General features: G+C 47.5%; 1 protein-coding gene across 1 annotated transcript in view; it reads right to left on the bottom strand.

Moving 5' to 3' along the window:
* CFAP251 (cilia and flagella associated protein 251) overlaps positions 1–19101 on the bottom strand; it is a 51855-nt gene that overhangs the window by 18111 nt on the left and 14643 nt on the right. The window contains exons 8-15 of the mRNA XM_036277300.1: positions 14416–14493; positions 12372–12422; positions 10718–10926; positions 8023–8217; positions 6796–7046; positions 6300–6451; positions 5299–5472; positions 4105–4289 (exon numbers count right to left, since the gene is read on the bottom strand). Coding sequence (XP_036133193.1) covers positions 4105–4289; positions 5299–5472; positions 6300–6451; positions 6796–7046; positions 8023–8217; positions 10718–10926; positions 12372–12422; positions 14416–14493 — 1295 coding nt within the window. The remainder of the gene's footprint in view (positions 1–4104; positions 4290–5298; positions 5473–6299; positions 6452–6795; positions 7047–8022; positions 8218–10717; positions 10927–12371; positions 12423–14415; positions 14494–19101) is intronic.

The following is a 19101-nucleotide window of genomic DNA, read 5'->3' as shown; positions in this document are numbered from 1 at the left end:
AATGTGAACCGGGGACAGGAAAACCGAGGCGGCGAGGAGGTGACCCGTCGGCAGGGTGCGATCAGACGCCTCTTCCCCGGGGACTGGCTGAGAGACCAGAATGGGGCGCCGCCGCTGTTCCACGCATCGGATGCCTGGGCCTCTGCGCATCACACAGATTTCCAAACAGCCTGCTGCCAATCGTCACCCCACAACGGGCAGCCTTTAATTCGTGGATCTGAGGTGAGGACCCAGACGTGACTTCCAGCCCAGAGCTGGGTTGTCCCGGAGCCTCAGGACCCCGCACACTCACGCCTGAGGCTTGTGTGTGTGTGTGTGTTTAATCCTCACTGGAGGACTTTCCCTCGTTGATTTTAGAGAGAGAGGAGAGGGGTGGGAGAGAGACGTCGATGCAAGAGCGAAACATCCATCAGTTGCCTTGCGTATGTGCCCCGACAGGGGACTGAACCCATGACCCTTCGGTGGACAAGATGACCCTCCAACCAACTGAGCCACACCCAACAGGGATCTAGCCATTTTTTATTCTTAATTATGTAGCTTTTTTATAAAAAAAAGAAAAAGAGCCCTGGCCAGTTTGGCTCAGCAGTTAGAGCGTTGGGGGCTACGGTCCAGAGAGACCCGGGTTCGGTTCCCGCTAAGGGCACGTACCTCGGTTGCAGTTTGTCCCCGGCCCTGGTTGGTTGTGCGGGTGGCGACCGCTCGTCGTGTCCCTTTCACGTCGATTTTTCTCTCTCTCTTTGTTCCTCTCTCTCCCTCCCACTCTACCTGAACAAAGGATGGAAAGGTGTCCTCGGGTGAGGATGATAAAAAAAAAAAAGAAAAGAAAAATGTCCTCAGGTGAGGATAAAAAAAAAAGAAAGAAAACGAGGACCACAGCATCAAATACACTTCTCACCCCAGTTCCTGGAGGCCCCTGTGTGAAGCCGGTGGCTGTTCCACCTCAGCCCAGCTGGAGCCCTCACACCGGGGCCTGTGCTCTCCCTGTGCCCTGTCCCCGGCCGCGTCTGGCGGGAACAGTACATGCTCCAGGTATATGCACTGAGTAAATGATGAGCAAATCCACTCGACAGCCTGTTTTGGCACCACGGTAGGTGCTTGGGACACAGAAATGAGTGAGATTTGGTTGAACTAGAGAGTGGTGATGGTTGTGCAACTTCATGAATATAGTCAAAACCTTTGGGGAAAAAAGGTAAAGTTTATGGTATGTGAATTATATGTTAATTTAAATTATAAACAAACAAATTAGGTCGAGCAATTTGACCTGGGCCTCAGGCTCCTCCTTGGTAACACAGAGGAAAGGGGGTCCCTACCCCCCGAGACCGTGGTGAGCATTGAGTAAGTTAATACATATAAAGCACATGGCAGGAGCTATATAACTATGACCTGGTCTCGTTAAATGTCTAACAAGTTCATAAGATTAACATTTTTCTTCTGATTGAAAAAGTATTACATGTTTATTGGGGAAAATTTCAGACATGTCAGGCTCAAGCAGAAAATCTAGCTGTAACCACATTGCTGTCCCCTTTATCCCAAGATAATCGTGGGAGTGGTTTGGTGTATATGACTCGAGAATTTTATTTCTATATATAGTCTAATCTACATACATAATTATAATTTTAAATTACTGACACTAACCACTGAGCAAAATCAGCCAGGGCCTTCTTTATTGATTTTTTAGAGAAAGAGGGAAGGAGAGAGAGAGATAGAAACATTGATGAGAGAGAATACTGATTGGGTGCCTCCTGCGTGCCCCCCACTGGGGATCGGGCCCACAACCTGGGCATGTGCCCTGACCGGGAATTGAACCAGCGACCTCTTGGTGCATGCATGGGTTGACGCTCAACCACTGAGCCACACCAACCAGGAAATTATAATTTTATATGGAAAAATATAAATGATGTAAGTGTAATTTTATATGAAAATATATTCACACTTATTTGGCAAGTTGCTTCATCTCATGTTATATCTTGGAGATATTTCCATGTTTCTATGCAGAGAGCTTATCTTTGTTTTTTTTTCTTCTTCTCCTTTTCCGAAAGCAGCATTGTGCTGGCCATTGCTGCGTAGCTCAGTTGGTTAGAGCGCTGTCCCTACACGCCAAGGTTGCAGGTTCAATCTCTGGTCAGGGCACATACAAGAAGCAACCAATGAATGCATAACCAAGTGAAACAACAAATCGATGTTTCTCTCTCCCCCTTCCCTTCTCTATCTAAATTTAATTAATAAAAAATATTTGAAAAATAAATAAAAGCAGCATCGTGTTTCAGTGCACTAACAAGCTACCATTTAACTAATCCTCTGTTAATGGTCATTTGGACTGTTTCCATTTAAAAAAATATTTTCAAACAAGACATCCTTTGACTTATGTCTTGGCAAACTGTGAGCCCTTCTGCAGGCTGCATTCCTAGAAGTCACAGATATGATCGAATTTAATCGAGGGTAACGAATTGCTCTCCCAAAGGTCGCCCCGATTTCCACCCCCGGCAGCAGCAGCTGGGGAGAAGCGCCCTTCCTCTTGTTCCCTTGCCAACACCAGGTGCAATCGATCATTTTTATCTTTGCTAATCTGATTTGTGAAAACGGTGTCTTGCTTTCATTTGCATCTGTGATGTATCAATGAGCATCTGCTCGTAGGTTTACTGGCCTTTTTCTGTGAAGTGCCTTTTCATGTTCCTTTAAATATTTTTAAATGCATTTTTCAATTGTTTTGGACTTATCATGAAAAGAATTCCTTCCCAGTTAAGGTGTGGTCACAAGGCTTTAATATCCCTGCAACTGACCTTTTTGCAAGGGGTTTTACTGGGAAGGATGGAAATGTTCTGGAACTAGAGGTGGTGGTTGTACAACACTGTGAATAAATAGACTAAGTACCCCATACTTGTTCACTTTAAAATGGTTAGTTTTATGTTATGAGAATTTCCCCCTTGATACACTGTTTCTTAAGAAGGATGCTTTCTGCCCTGGCCCTTTGCTTCAGTGGTTAGAGTGTCTGCCTGTGGACCAAAGAGTCGCAGGTTCAATTCTGGTCAAGGGCATGTACCTTGGTTGTGATTCGATCCCCAGCCCTGGTTGGAGTCATGCGGGAGACAATCAATCGACGTGTCTCTTTCTCATTGATGTTTCTCTTTTGCTCGCTCTCTCTCCCTCCCTCCCACGCTAAGGTTAATGGAAAAATATCCTGAGGATTTTAAAAATAATAAATGAATGAATGAATGAGTGAATGAAGGATGCTTTCTGCTCATTCCAGGTTGGTTTTCAAGTGCACAAACTCCGAGTGGGTGACTCAAGTCCCTGGTTAGTAACTGACAGCAGGCACTTCAAGCCTGGTGCCCTCCGACTCCAATCCACTTGCTCAGTAAACTCCAATTTTCTCAGGACTGGGCATGTCTGTAGGATATTCTTTGTCCAAAACGTTTGTGTCCAGCCCTGGCCGGTTTGGCTCAGCGGTTAGAGCATCAGCCTACGGTCCCGAGAGACCTGGGTTCGGTTCCCGCCAAAACGTTTGTGTCCAGCCCTGGCTGGCAAGTTTGGCTCAGCGGCTGGAGCGTCAGCCAGCTGACCAGAGAGTCGCAGGTTGGATCTCAGGCCCAGCCTCTCCCATGAACTCCACTCCCCCATTAAAATGTAAACTCCAGGGCGAGAGAAACCTTGTTTTCGTCCTCACCTTCAGCACCTAGAACAGCACCTGGCTCACGCAGGGGCTCAGGAAATACAAAGGAAGGCAACTGGGTGAACTGAAAAACTCCTTTCCGAACCAAGAGGAAAAAAAGTCACACAAGGGGTAGCACCCAAGTGAAAGCACCTGTTTTCATCCACGAAGGAAGAACAGGTTTTATAGAGCATCAGCGACTTTTCTTGTCCCTTCCCTGAGTCTCAGGCGCTGAGCGGGGCGGGGCAGGGGCCGGGTGGAGGGGGGTCTGGGCCTGAATCCTGCCTCTGGCCCTTCCCAGCCACGTGACCAGCGTGAAAATGACTGACCTTATCTGGGCCCCCGTTTCCTCCCTGCAGAACCAGTGATGACAATGGAAGCCGGAGTATCCGTTAGGACCTGAAGTAGGCCAGGGGCTGAGAAAGCGACCCGGGCTCGGGGAGCTCCCGGCGTACCTGCACATTTTGGTGGTGGAGTTGAACAGCTTCACTTTGTAGCCGGTGTTGCAGATGAGCAGGAAGAGTTCCTTGGTGAGTGGCGGGTACCAGATCATGCAGGTGGGGTGGTTGCCCTGGTCAGTCTGGTGGATGTCCAGGACGTCCAGGTGGTCTTTGGTGCTCTTGAGAAGATTATACTCGATCTGCAGAGGAGCCCATGGACACAGGAAAGCCGAGCTGAATGAAATCAGCCCACAGTCCTGTTCTAACAGGAGACAGTATCAGATCTGCTGAGAAAAGCCTGGACCGGACCCTTCGCCTAATAAGCTACCATGAGGGAGTACTCCTCAAGAGCAAAGGGAGAGCCAACTGCCCTAAAACACGGTGCTGTTTAATGCTCACGACTCCCCAGCCAAGTAGTGCTGCTGTGTCACTTTTTCAGACGAGAAAACCAATGTTCAGAGAGGTTCAGGGGCTTGCCCAAGGTCACACAGCCAAAAAGCGGTAGGGTAAGGATTCAAATTTAGGTCCAACTGACTCGAAAACCTGAACTCGTATAGTTAGGTTATATTGCTTCACTTTCCATTATCTTGGGAACCGTTCCAGGGTAGGACTAATTCATCCCTAAATCTCAGCCCTTGACAGTCATAAATTAGCAGCCTGCTGAGCGTCACCCATAGGTAGGCTTTGGTGGCCAGACCAGGATGGAAGGATGGGTGGGTGGGTGTGGGGATAGAATAAAGGAAGGAAGGGAAGGGAAGAAGTTAAGATGGAGGGACAGATACATAGACTGATGGCTTCTAAATCCTTTTGGCTTGATCACGTTACATCGCATTTGCCATTGTCCCCACCTTTCCCTCTGATCTTACATCCTCTGTTAGTTGTCACGTTTAGGTAACAGCCTGTCCGCAGCCCCACACCACACTGAGAGGCCAGGGTGGCGGGTCTGCCATGCTGTGGGCTGCACCACCTTCCTGCGCCCGAGGTGCTGCTTCCCAGAAGCCTCCTCACTCAGGACAAGAGGCCGGCGTAGTGTCAGCGCCGTGTTAAGACCAAGTGCCGACTCAGAGAGGTTTACGCCACTTCGTGGCACAGTCAAAATTCTCTCCGACACACACACATACTCTGGACGCAGCTCCGTGCCAGGCCCCAGGATGTAACGAGAATGGGACGCGTCCTGGTGGCCAGCTGAAGGAGCACTAAGCAGCTCACCAATAATCTGTCTCTGCCGAGGCTCAGCAGTCTAGGCTCATTGCTGTCCAGAAAAACCCCGAACAGGAGACTTCGAATGCTTTTGCGATGAGAACGAAGTCTTGCCAAATATTCCCAGACCCTCTGTCCATTTTTTACCTTGACCATGTAAACGGCCACAGTAAAATTTGCATCCTAAAATATTAGCAAAAGAACGAAAGTTACTCCTTTTTATATTTTGTAACTTAAAAATCATCATTATTGCCCTGACTGGGTAGCTCAGCTGGTTAGAGCCTCGTTACAGTACACCAAGGTTGCGGGTTCGATCCCCAGGCAGGGCACATACAAGAATCAACCAATGAATGCGTAAGTGGAACAACAAATCAATGTTTCTCTTTCTCTCCCCTTCCCTCTCTCTCTAAAATCAATAAAAATAAATAAAAAGTAAAGTGTACAGTCCAATGGGTTTTAGTATATTCAGAGTTGTACACCCATCATCACAATTTTAGAGTATTTCCATCACTCCAAAAAGAAAGCCCGTGCCCTGGAACAGCACTGCCCAGCCCTTCGCCCCCCCCCCCCCCCCATGCCCTGGAACAGCACTCCCCAGCCCTTCGCCACCCCCCCCCCGCCCTGTAACAGTCACTCCCCAGCCCTTTGGCCCCTGTGCCCTGTAACAGTCACTCCCCAGCCCTTCGGCCCCCTCTCTCTTTGGGTTTTAAATAAGACTGCTAAAACTACAGACAGCCCTTGCTGGCTTGGCTCAGCAGTTAGAGCACTGGCCCACTGACCAGAGTCGTGGGTTTGATTCCTGGTCAAGGGCACATGCCTGGGTTGCAGGTTCAACACTTGGCCCGGGTTGGGGTCATGCAAGAGGCAATCAATCGATGTGTCTCTCTCATCAATGTTTCTCTCTCCCCTCCACCCCCACCTCCCTTCCACTCTATCTAAAAATTAATGGGAAAATATCCTGGGGTGAGGACTAATAAAACCACAGGACGGCTCTCGGTGCAAACACTTACGGCCGTCGCCATATACGTGGAGTCGTGGGAGAAGCTTATGTGAGTCACGCTTGTTCTGGAATATTTGAAAGGCTCTGGGATAGCGTTTTCTAAGGACATTGCATCAAGGATGCACACTGTCCCCTCTGTGAAGCCAGCTCCAAGGAGGGCTCCTGCAATCACAAGCCAGAGAACAGTGATCAGAAAGGGTTTCGTTCATTTAAGAAACACAGACTCCGTGCCAGGCCTTGTGCGAGGTGCCAAGGAGGCAGTGATGAATGTGACAGCCCAGGTCCCCAGAAGGAGGGAATAAACGGAAAAGTCCAACAGCCTGGGATGAGGGCTCAGATACGTCCAAGCACAGAGGGCTGCAGGATCCAGGGGAGAAGATGTCTCATCAAGCCTGGCGGGCGTGGGTCAAGGTGAACTAACTCCCAGGAGCGGTGACAGCCAGGGCCAGAGCCATTTGGGTCTGTTTCGATTTAGAGCCTAAGATAGGCTGGTACAATGAAAATACCTTCAGGATTGTAGCTCAGACTCTGGATTCCAAGCCCCTTCGCGAAGACCCTGCTGAAGAGGTATTTTTTCTCTTCATAATGCCACACTTTGATCAACCCACAGAAGCTCCCGATGGAGATGAGGGGCTGATACGGGTGGCAGGCGATGGCACCGACGGCTTCCTTGGGCTCTATGAGTAACTTCTCCAGTTTGGTCTCGTCTGCCTTTAAGTGGTACACGGTCGCATCAGATGTTCCAATGACAAGATTCCTGTTGGCCAAGGAGAGACAGAGCAGCGGCAGTGTCTGTAAGGGACGGGCGCACCCGCCAGCGTGCTGCTGCTAATTGCACACGAAACGCCTCTGTCGTCTGTAATTTAGTGACATTATTAACCCAGTGTCTCCAAAAATATACCACAGATACCCAACAGCCTCCATTTGCAAGTGAAAAAGCCCGCATTTCTACATGTAAATTGAGTCATTAAGCATGCAGATGGACAGTCAGTTGTACAATTAGCTAATCTGCACATGCAAATATTCATTTGTGTATGCAAATATGGAGCTGGGTGCACACACAGCCGCGCCTGCAGATACTGCGAGGGTGATTGAGCAGACGCACAGAGGATTCCGTCTTGAGATGTTATGGCTATTAATTATCAAAGGCCTTTGACTGTGTTGCCAGGACAAAGTCGAGGGTGAGAGAGCAACCTACAAGCAAAGGGCTCCAGACAGCAGAGATGAGAGCTCAGGGATGCCCCTTCCAGCTCCCTGTCACTAACGTCTTCGTATGGAGATGATGTTTCATTTTAAAAAACGATTTGTAGCCCTGGCCGGTTTGGCTCCGCGGTTAGAGCGTCGGCCTGCGGTCTGGAGAGACCCGGGTCGGTTCCAGCTAAGGGTATGTACTTCAGTTGCAGTTTGTCCCCAGCACTGGTTGGATCGTGCAAGTGGCAGCCACTTGATGTGTCCCTGTCACATCGATGTTTCTCTCTCTCTCTCTCTCTCTCCTTCCCGCTCTATCTGAATAGAAAATGGAAAAATGTCCTCAGGTGAGGATAAGAAAAAAAAAAGATTAGTAATTGTAATCAGGCCAAGAGCGCCATCTACGAGCCAGGTAAAGGACTGGCGAGGAAGGCCAGTTCCCCCTCAGTCCACATCCCAGGAACAAGACGAGCCTTCCAGGGCACGCAGACTCGGAGGGACACCCAGTCACTTCCGGCCCTTCCAACAACGCATTCACAGCTCACCTGACGACGAAGGGGCCGTGCCTCAGAGTGCAGTCCAGAGGATAGTTTGATGTTTCGGTAGGAGGAGTTGCCGGGGTCTTTGAAAAGGACAGCACTCGTATGGAGCTCAGTTTGAAGTGGCTGTACCAGTTCACAATGGACAGGGTGTGGTCATAGAACTTAATGTTACCCTTAATATCACCTGTGACGATGTAGCTGAAATGGAAAAGAGTTAAATAATAGTAACAAGTACCATCTATTTTTTAATTTAAAAAAATTTTTAATTGGTTTTAGAAAGAGAGAAAGGGAGAGAAAGAGAGAGAAACATCGACTTGTTGTTCCACTTATTGATAAATTCATTGGTTGATTCTCGTATGTGCCCTGACCGGGGATCAAACCCACAACCTTGGTGTATTGGGATGACACTCCAATCAACTGAGCTACCCAGCCAGGGCCTGAGTACCATCTGAACACTTAATTATGTGTCAGGCTCTGGACTCCGGGCGCTGTAAAAGCTTCACTTAATTCTCTCCCTGCGAGGCTGGTATTACTCTTATTCCCTTAACATCCAGGAAACTGAGGCCTGGAGAAGTTACGACACTCGCTCAAGGGCTGGGGATGACAGGTTTAGTGAACAGAAATGCAGGATGCTCAGTTAAATTTGAATCTCAGGTAAACGAGGAGTGATCTTCCAGTGTCAGTCTGTCCCCAGTGCTGCATGGGACATACTTATGCCGCCACCCTTTCAGGGTCACGTGGCGAGACTTTGCAGGGGTCCAGGCGTATCTAACAGGAAGTCCGTGCTCTCTGCTCTCATTCCCCGCTCTCCAAGATCAGCCACAGTGACTCACAGTCTCCTCTACAAGACCAAAGATGCCACCGTCTACCTACCAGCCCTCCGGAGTCACACAGGCTGCCAACGGGGCACAGACCACTTTACAAGAAGACACTACTGTTAGAGGGATGGTGAACCCTGTCCAGCCATCGCAGCCACAGGCAGAGATGCGTGACAACGTGGCTGTTTTTAAGCCTCTGACGTAATTCTTATCACAGGGGAGACAGGGGGTGAATTCCTCTTACATATGCAAAGTGAGTAAATGAGGTTTCTGATTAATAAGCAAGGCAGGTGGGCAGAGTAATTGGCGAAAACGTCTCTCACTGCCCTCTGCTGGACAGAAACGGTAAAACAGACCTTTCCCTTCTTGGGCTCCCTGGTCCTGGCTGGGTTTCATTTAACATATTTAACATGGAGAGACGGGAGCAAGGCCCGGTCTTGACCGGGCTCTAACCCCCAACTAATTCAAGGTTGATTGCCTGTCAACTGAAATCCTCCGCTATCTCTTCGCACCGCCGAGTGAGGGTGACGATTTGCATTTCTCTTTGTAAGGCCTCGCTGTCCCTGTACTGAAGCTGAAGGAAGAGGCGAGGCGAGGGCTTCCGGAAAGCAGGCGGCACAGCGACTCCAGCCACATGGGCAGGGACCTGGTCCTGGGGAATGTCCTCCGTCCTTCTTGGGGCCCTCTCTAGCACACGAACCATGACTATGCGACCTGGAGCTGTGCCGTGTCGGGCACTGTGCTGAGAGTGTTACACGCCTGGTCCCGCTACATCCTCATAAAATCGCTCGGAGATGGGTACTGCTGTGGTGCCCGTTTTACAGACAGGAAATGGAGGCTCAACAAAATTCAGTTCCTTGCCCACTCAGCAAGATAGGGGTGTAGCTGGAATGTGAACCTCTTTCTCTCTGAAGTGAAGGCTTTTTTAAAAAAAAATAAGTTTTTTTTATTGATTTTTTTAGAGAAAGAGGAAGGAAGAGAGAGAGAGAGAAACATTGATGTGAGAGAGATACATCAACCAGCTGCCTCCTGCACGTTCTCCACCGGGAATCGAGCCCACAACCCTGGCATGTGCCCTGACCGGGAATCGAACTGGGACCTCTCAGTCCATGGGACGACGCTCAATCCACTGAGCCACATGGGCCAGGCTGAGGCAAAGGCTTTTGATGATCATCTATGAGCCCCCGACACAGCCTCTCAAAATCAGAGTTAGTGAACTTTATGAAGTTCTGCTGTACTTCATCTTCCCATAACGGATACATGCTATTTTGTAAGCAGTAAAAAATATAGCTATTCATGTGATTTTCTTAAAGTATGAAAAATTTAGGGTGCAAAATAAGTCTATTTAGTACAGAAGGAAAAAAAAAAACAGTTACTTTTTGTTTCACCAACACAAAGGGATTTTTAAAAAGTAATACATGCCTATGATTAACAAAGAAAAAAGCAAACCAATTAGCACAAATGAGACTAAAAAGAAGTAAACTCACCCCCATCCTTGATTCTGGCTCTCAGTTCTTTTCCTTAGGGGCTAATTTCCCTGGGAATATTTTATGCATATACAAAATACAGGTATAGCCCTGGCTGGTTTGGCTCCGTGGTTAGAGCATCGGCCCACAGACCAGAGTCTCGGGTTCAATTCCAGTCAAGGGCATGTGCCCCGGAGGCGGCTGGGTCCCTGGCCCTGGCTGGGGTCATGCGGGAGGCAACCAATCGATGAGTCTCTTTCACATCGATGTTTTCCTCCCTCCCTCCCTCCCACTCTATCTGAAGATAAATGGAAAAATATCCTCAGGTGAGGATTTTAAAAATATATATATATTAAAAGGACTTTAAAATACTTTCATAATCATCTATAGCTACTTTTTAGTTACGTTAATCACCTGTCCACTGTAGTGAGCACGGTGATACCCTCTTTCTGCAGATGAACCAGTTTACAAGGTTTGATGTAGGGAAAGGCCAGAGAGGCAGAGGGCGGCGGGCGGTGTACATCCCAGACGACCAGCTTCCCTTCCATGGTTGCCGACAGCACTTGTGTGAGGTTCACATGGAAGACGGACTGGCTAAACTTTCCCACGAGCTTGTTGAATGTCTGCGTTTCAAAAGGCAGGATACGAGTAGTTACCACTGGCAATACATACAAAACAAAGCACTTATCAACATGCGGCGTTTTATCACATTATACTGGAATACAGTAGAAAAAGTAAAGAAAAAAAGCAGTCCCTAAAACACACTCCCCTCGTGGACTGTCCTGGTCCGGGCAGTTGTGCCGGCACCTGCCAAGGAGGATCAGGTAGAGGGTGTGCGCTCCGTCCTTAGAGCCAGTGGCAGAGCGGTCCGTCTCTGTTCACACCCGCTCAGACTTCTCACTGAGGTTCCGGAGACTGATGGGAAACTGATGTCGGCCGTGCACCAAACCACACCCCAGCTTGAGACACCATGAGACAACTCTCCCGGTCTCCTCGTGATCGTAAGTTACTCTCTCATCAGAACAACTAAGCCCTGTGCACAGAGTGCCCGTCGGGGCCCTTGTTAAGTCTGTGCTGGTAAAATAAGGCGCTGGGCCGCCTTCCGGGAGACAGCGCCTCAGGAGGGAGACAGAACCCGCGGCAGGTGTTCGGAAGACGGATGAACGAAAGAAAATCGAAGTCTGTCACATGACACGGGATGTCTGCCACCCACTCGTCTAGTTAGGCGGAGGACATCCTAGGCTTTACCTCTTCTGACCTGAACACAAGGGGTCGGGAAAAGAGCAGCTGGTTAAGCAAGGGCCCTGGGTGTTCTAAGAGCGGCCCTGTTTCACTACGAGGCCCTTGTATCATTTCAAACTGCGGACTCGAGGGACAGGACTGCGGGTAACTGGAACCGACGGGTTTGCCGATACTCTGGTCTACGAAAGACTGCAGACAGGGCCGTCTTTCCCATGTCCACCCGCCTCCTCTTTCTCGTTGTTTGGCACGCCCGCTTCAAAACTGAATTTCTGCGAGTCAGACCGAGAGTGAAGACAGGCGCAGAAGAACAGCGGGTGGTTCTCAGGGAGTGGATTACCGGGCTCTCGGGTCAGGGAGGGCTGCGGGAGACAGACCAGTCCCACCTCACAAGCAGTCGCTTCAGGGAAGCAGCAAGGTAGGTGTTTCCTCCAGCACCTGGTCACCACTTTTCCACTGGCTCTCAAACATCTCAATACCCAATATTGCTTGTATTACCCTGAACACTGGCGCTAGCTACTCTGCCGTGCGGCTAGCTACTCTCTACGGGACTCCCTGCTAGCGTCCCTTCTTTGTCCTCCGCACACATACCTTCTACCAGCCATCACTTTTCTCGGGTATTTTCTCATGGGAGTAAACTTTCTTTTCTGTAACATTTTATTTCTAACAGTACTTCCATTCTTTTCATTTGACAAATTCAGTATGGTAAAGGGCCCAACTAAAATCTTCAAATTATTTCCCAGTATTGAGACACACAGTGACCAAGCGTACACTTACGTGCTTATTCTCCACAAGATCAGGTGTATAAAAAAGCGACAGGCATACTCACTTTTTCTGTCAAAAGCGGGGCACTGTGAGTAAGTATACCTCCTTCTTCATACTGGGAAGCACAGAAAAAAACAAATCACCACCACTGGGAAGAGGCCTGGTTTCCGAAAGGAGAGACCACAGAACAACAAAGCCCAAACCGATGCTCCTCGGCAGGGTCAGAGCTGTGCAGCCTCTAAGGTCAGAGAACCTGCGGCTCCAGGGACAGCTGAGAACATTCAGTGAGGAGAGCAAACACTTTTTTAAAAAGATGCCACAAATGATTGTGACTTGAAATGGTAGCTCAGGCCAATGAAGTCTATATTCATAAGGCTTTCAAGCTATCAGAAATACCTGAAGTAATAACTATCGCTGAAAATCAGCAATCAGCAATTGTTATTGACTGCAATCTCTTATTGAGGTAAAGTTCCCATAACATAAAATCAACCATTAACCATTTTTAAAGTGTACGACTGGATGGCATTTAGTGTGTTGATGATGCTGTGCACCGACCATTCTGTCTCGCTCCGGGACACTTTCATCTCCCCAAAAGGAAGCCCCTACCCATTAAGCATTCCATCTCCACCCCACACATCACCGTTCCGCGTTCTGTCTCCATGGCTTTACCTATTCTGGACATTTCATGTAAATGAAATCTTACACTAGGTGACTTTTGGTGTCTGGCTTCTTTCACTCAGCATCATGTTTCCAAGGTTCATCCACATTGTAGGATGAACCAACACTTCGTTCCTTTTCGTGGCTAAATAATATTCCATTGAGTGGATGGACCACATTTTGTTTATTCATTCATCTGTTGATGGACATTTGGTTCGGCTCAACCTTTTGGTTATTGCGGATACAGCTGCTGCTTGTGAACATTTGTGTATGAGTATTTTTGTCTGTTTTCACTGCTTTCGAGGAAATACCTAGGAATTGCTGACTCATATGGTAATTTTATGTTTAACTTTAGATGTTAAATCTCATGATTTTGTCCTGTGTCAGTATATATATTGCTGATCTATTTTCTAATTCTTTTCTAAAAGGAAATAAAGTCCAAGATCTCAAAAAAAAAAAAAATCCTATATTTTAGACCTGTTAAATATTTTCACATATTTGCCTCATTACTTAAAAAATTAAATGAAATTGCCCTGGCCAGTTTGGCTCAGCAGTTAGAACGTCAGCTCGTGGACCAGAGAGCCCGGGGTTTAGTTCCTGCTAAGGGCACGTACCTCATGGGAGTAAACTTTCAGTTCGTCCCCGGCCCGGTTGGGGTCGTGTGGGTGGCAACCAGTCAATGTGTCTCTCTCACATCGATGTTTTTCTCTCTCTCTCCCTCCCTCCTGCTCTATCTGAAGATAAATGCACAGATGTCCTTGATTGAGGATTAAAAAAAAAATTCTTGCCCTGGCCGGTTTGGCTCAGCGGTTAGAGCGTCGGCCCGCGGACCAGAAAGTCCCGGGTTCGGTTCCCGCTAAGGGCACATGTAGTTCGTCCCCGGCCCTGGCTGGGGTCGTGTGGGAGGCAGCCACTCGATGTGTCTCTCTCTTTTCCCCGCATCTCTCCAGCTCTATCTGGAGATAAATGCAAAAATGTCCACGAGTGAGGATAAAAAAAAATTCTTTCTAAAAAAAATTTTTTTTAATTTAATTTAAAATACCTACTTCTGATTTAAAGTGCTAATTTTAATGTGACTAAAATAAATGCTATAATTAAATCAAAACATTTTAATATACACTTATTGATTCCTAAGCCAATACAATATTGTTACAGTACCAAAACATCTGTACTAAAAAAAAATGAACATGTACTTGTTCATACATTCAAAACAGATCGGGCCCTGGCCAGTGTGGCTCAGCTGGTTTGAACATCACCCCGAACACCAAAAGGTCACAGGTTGGATCCCAGGTCAGGGCACGTGAGGGAGGCAACCGATCAAATTTCATTCTCACATTGACCTTTCTCTCTCTCTCCCTCTCCCTTCCTCTCTCTCTCAAATCAACAAAGGCATGTCCTCAGGTGAGAACTAAAAACAAAAACAAAAAACAAATAAAAATATTTCTACTTACCCACAAATAATATATTGCCTGTGTTTTACTATTGCTCACCAGTTCTTTATTATTCGTTGGATTAAAAATAAGGTAGTTCTGAAATATAAAACATGGAAATGTATTACATTACAATAAATTTCCTGTTTCTTTCTGGTTAAGCTGTTAAAATTAAGTGATATTTTTATTAAACATATAATTGAATAGGAATATAAAACAGAAAAGATGTGGCATTTCACAAGCAATAGGAAAATCATTTAAATACTGAGTGTTAAAATTAGTAGGCTCAATGTATTCCCTTTCTTATTTAGTCTCAGCTGTTATCATTCACCACCTAGAAACTGGAACAGGTAAAAATAAACTATTACGCACCAATACCCTCTATTCTGTACCTTTAGGAGAAGGACCACTGCGTGCACATTTCTACGTCTGACAGGGCCACAGGGAGCATGGAATGAACGCAGAACACTGGGGTTCTGCTTCCTGCCAAGGGGGTGAACGGCAGGGGTTGCCTGGCTCCTTTCCCAAAAATCAACCCCACAGAAACTCTGGAGATGAGGGAAACATGAACTGCAGAAACTAAACAATAACACAACAAAAAGTGAGAAGTCCCTGGGGAGATCCCTGGCATGCATCTTAAGAGGACATGGGTATGGAGCGGATGGCGCAGCCCGAGACCAGGGGTTGAGGGGCGTAGAGAGCAGGGCGGAGAAACCCCTTCCGTTCCTGCCCCTTCCATCTCCCCTTCCTGGCCTCTGCCTGCTGCCTGCTGCTCCCCTTCGAGAATGGAAACCACCACGGCCAAGTCTGAGACTCTCTATTAGGACAGCACGAGGCAGGGCGAGGAACTATGAGACCAAGGGTGTGGCTGAGACCTCACAAAGACTGAAAATCAGCCTCAAATCACCTCGGCCTCTGATTAGATTAAGGTGGCTGTTTTGGGGAATGCCTGTAAGAAGCAAAGGCAAGTTTTCCTTGAAGGAAGTTATTATCCTGAGCCTTAAATTATCCCTAAAGATTTTATTTTTATTTTTTAATTTATTGATTTGAGAGAGAGAGAGAAAGAGAAACATCAAATTGTTGTTCCACTTATCAACCCAGTCATTGGTTTCTTTTTCTATGTGTCCTGACCAGGGATCAACCCGCAACCTTGGTGTATCAGGATGACGCTCTAACCGACTGAGCTACCTGGCCAGGGCTGTCCCTATAGATCTTAAAGCACAACATTGGGCATTCAATTAAAATTAACCAGGCATACAAAAGAAACGCATCCAAATGACCAAAAACCCAAGAAGAAAAGCAATCAACAGACAGAGACCCCAGGAGATCTAGGTACTGGAGTTATTGCACACAGACCTGACAATAACTATCACTAATATGTGCAAGAAATAGAGGATGAGATGGATAATCTCAGCAGCTAACTCTATTTTTTAAAAAAAGAATCAAATGGATCTAGATTTAAAATATTTTTAAAACTCAAAATATAGTTTAACAGAAAATTAAAGCTAGCCAAAGAAATTAGTAGAAAAGGAAGATACATTATAGGAGAAAATATCCGGACAGAAGCATAAAGATACAGAAGTATAGAAAATATAGAAGAAAGAATAAAAGACTCACAGACAAGATGAAAAGGTCTAACTTACATGTAATTGGAGTCCTAAAAAGACAGAAAAGAAAGAATATGGCAGAAGTAATGTTTAAAGAGGCAACGGCTGAGCGTTTTCCCAAACAGGAAAGATACAACATCCCAGGTTAAAAAAAAAACAAAAACCCAAAGACTAAATTTTTCTTTAAATCAACAACACACCCATATGCACACAGACACATTACTGAGAAACTGCTGAAAACCAAGAGCAAAATCGTAAAAGCACCCAAGGAGGCAGCTGGGGGGAGAAAGACACATAAATGTCAAAACAGAGAAGAAGAAGATTGATAGCTGATTTCTCAACAGAAATGATGTAAGTCAGGAGACAATGGGATGATGTCCTCCAGGTACAGCATTCCAACAATGAAAAACCAGCAGTAACAGTGAGTGAATCCACAGGGATGAACCTCAGAAACAATGCTGAGCAAATGAAACAATGGTCTGATCCCAAATACAGAAAGGTCAAAAACAGGTCAAATGAAGTAAGATCAGACTGAGGAATGCACACAGCACTGGAGAAAAATATAAAGGGGGTGTATAACACAAAATTAGGAACCGTGGTTAACTTTAGGGGGCAAGGCTGAGAAAGAGACTGGGAAAGGGGAACAGAGGGGACTCCTGGGGTTCAGGTAACATTCTGCTTCTTGATCCAGCGGCAAGCACACGAGCAGATTTCATTTTCTTCTTTAAAATGTAGGTGTTTGCATGTATGCCTTATTTAACAATAAAACTATAAAGAGATCTAATATTTCTTGCCCAGAAAAAAGTAAATGAGAGACGGGAAAGGAGGGGAAGCAAGTGTGCGGAGCTCTCCTGGAAAGTTTCACAATGAAGAGGGGCAGAGGGCAAAGCTGAGAGGCGGCGTGGGTCAAAGGTCGCTGAAGATCGGTGCTGCCAATGCCTGTTGGTTCACGGATGCGGATTACCACGCGGCAGAGGGAGAGTGGGCGCTGGGGAGAGGGCCTGGAGCAGGTGAGGGAGGGTGGGGTGGGGACCCAGGGCACGGGCCCTGCTTTTGCGATTAGAGGGAAAGCGAAGACCGTGAGGGTGGGAACAGGTTGTAGGGTGAGAGCGAGAAGAGCCAGTGTCTGTACCTGACGGCCTCCTCCTCTCCACGGAGCATGCGGCCACCAGCGGCCACCAGCGGAGAGTGAGAGGAAGGCGGGGGGAGGGGGGGCAGCCACTGCCTCTAGAAGTGAGAAGGCCAGCCCCCTGGGAGGAGGCCAGGCAGCCCGAGAGCTCTCTGGAGCGCATGCCCGAATTCCAAGAACCGTGAATCAGCCCGGTCGGGCAGGTGTCTGCAGCCCCATGCGGCCTGCTGGGGTGCGGGTGCAGACAGGGATGGTGGCGCCTTCACCCAGGGCTGGGGCCCCGCAGGCTGTCGATGGCCCTGTGCGTGATGATGGACAGGCTCGATAGTCGGTGTTGTCGAAGTGGGATTGCTTGAGCTGTGGCTGGGGAGACTGAGGAAACGAATGTGGGTCGTATTTCATTTTAATCAGTTTAAGTAGCCACGTGTATTCAGCAAAGTTGCATATACAAAACCAGCACACGCAAAATCAAATGCATCTATACACTAGCAATGAACAACCCACGAGGGAAACTAAGAAAATAATTCCACTGCCCTGGCCAGTTTGGCTCAGCGGTTAGAGTGTCGGCCTGCGGTCCGGAGAGACCTGGGTTCGGTTCCCGCTAAGGGCAGGTACCTCCGTTGCAGTTTGTCCCCGGCCCTGGTTGGTCGTGCGGGTGGCAGCCACTCGATGTGTCCCTTCACGTCGATGTTTCTCACTCTCTCTCCCTTCCTCTCTCTCCCTCCCATTCTATCTGTACAAAAAATGGAAAAATATCCTCGGGTGAGGATAAAAAAAAAAAAGAAAGAAAATAATTCCACTTAGAACAACACCAACAAAACACTTAGGAATACATTTAACCAAGGAGGTGAAAGATTTGTACACTGAAAACTACTAAACCCTGCTGAGGGGACTTAAAGAAGAGACATAAATAAAAGACATCCTGTCTCGTGAGCTGGAAGACAGTACTGTTAAGATGACAAGATGATGATGGCTGGTTTGGCTCAGCGGTTAGAGCATCAGCCTGCGGACCAGAGAGACCCGGGTTCGGTTCCCGCTAAGGGCACGTACCTCAGTTGCGGTTTGTCCCCAGCCCTGGTTGGGTTGTGTGGGTGGCAACCACTCGGTGTGTCTCTCTCACATCGATGTTTCTCTCCCTCTCTCTTTCTCTTCCTCTCTCTCCCTCCCGCTCTATCTGAACAAAAAATGGAAACATGCCCTCGGGTGATAAAAAAAAATTAAAAAATGACAAGATGACCCAAAACAGTCTGTAGACTCAATGCAATCTTATCCAAATCCCAAAGGCATTTTTGGCAGCAATAGAAAAATCCATCTGAAATAGCCACGTATGATTTGCGGGGCTGTATTAGAGCAGCTTTGAGGAGTAAGGACACTGGCCCTAGCTGCTGTGGCTCAGTTGGTTAGAGCATCGTCTCGTGCACTGAAAGGTAGCAGGTTTGATTCCCGGGCAGGACACATACCTACGTTACGGGTTTGATCTCCAGTTGGGGTGCCTATAGCAGGCAACCGATTGATGTTTCTCTCTTTCTAAAAAAAAAAAAATCCATTAAAAAATAAAAAGAAGGAAGAACATTGTTTTTAAGGAGCAGGAGGAGACAAAGTGGCCTTAAGCTGTGTGCTGATACGTGCCTGGCGAGTCTCTGTTTGGGTTCCAGCTCCCATGAGCCAGGTAAGTGCTCGCACAGTGCCTGGCACGTTGCAGGGACTCAATAACGTGTGATGAATGAAGCACGCAAGGTGGATGAGAAAGCGCAGACCAGAGGAGTGAACTTTCTGGGTGTCCTTGCAACTCACCTCATGCGAACGAAGAAGAGCGTCCCTACATTAAGAGCAGCTGTGAGCACGCTTCTAGAATAAGAAGACTGCTAGCGGGGTGACTTCAGACAAACGCTTCCATAACAGTAGTGGGACTCCACAGATATTACTGTTCAGCGGTATTTCCTTCCTGGCATGTTCGCATGGATTGTGTGA

This window comes from Molossus molossus, unplaced genomic scaffold, assembly GCF_014108415.1.
Source record: "Molossus molossus isolate mMolMol1 unplaced genomic scaffold, mMolMol1.p scaffold_m16_p_22, whole genome shotgun sequence".
Taxonomy (NCBI): domain Eukaryota; kingdom Metazoa; phylum Chordata; class Mammalia; order Chiroptera; family Molossidae; genus Molossus; species Molossus molossus.
Note: the sequence above shows the minus strand (reverse complement) of the source record. Positions and strands in the feature narration are given on the sequence as shown.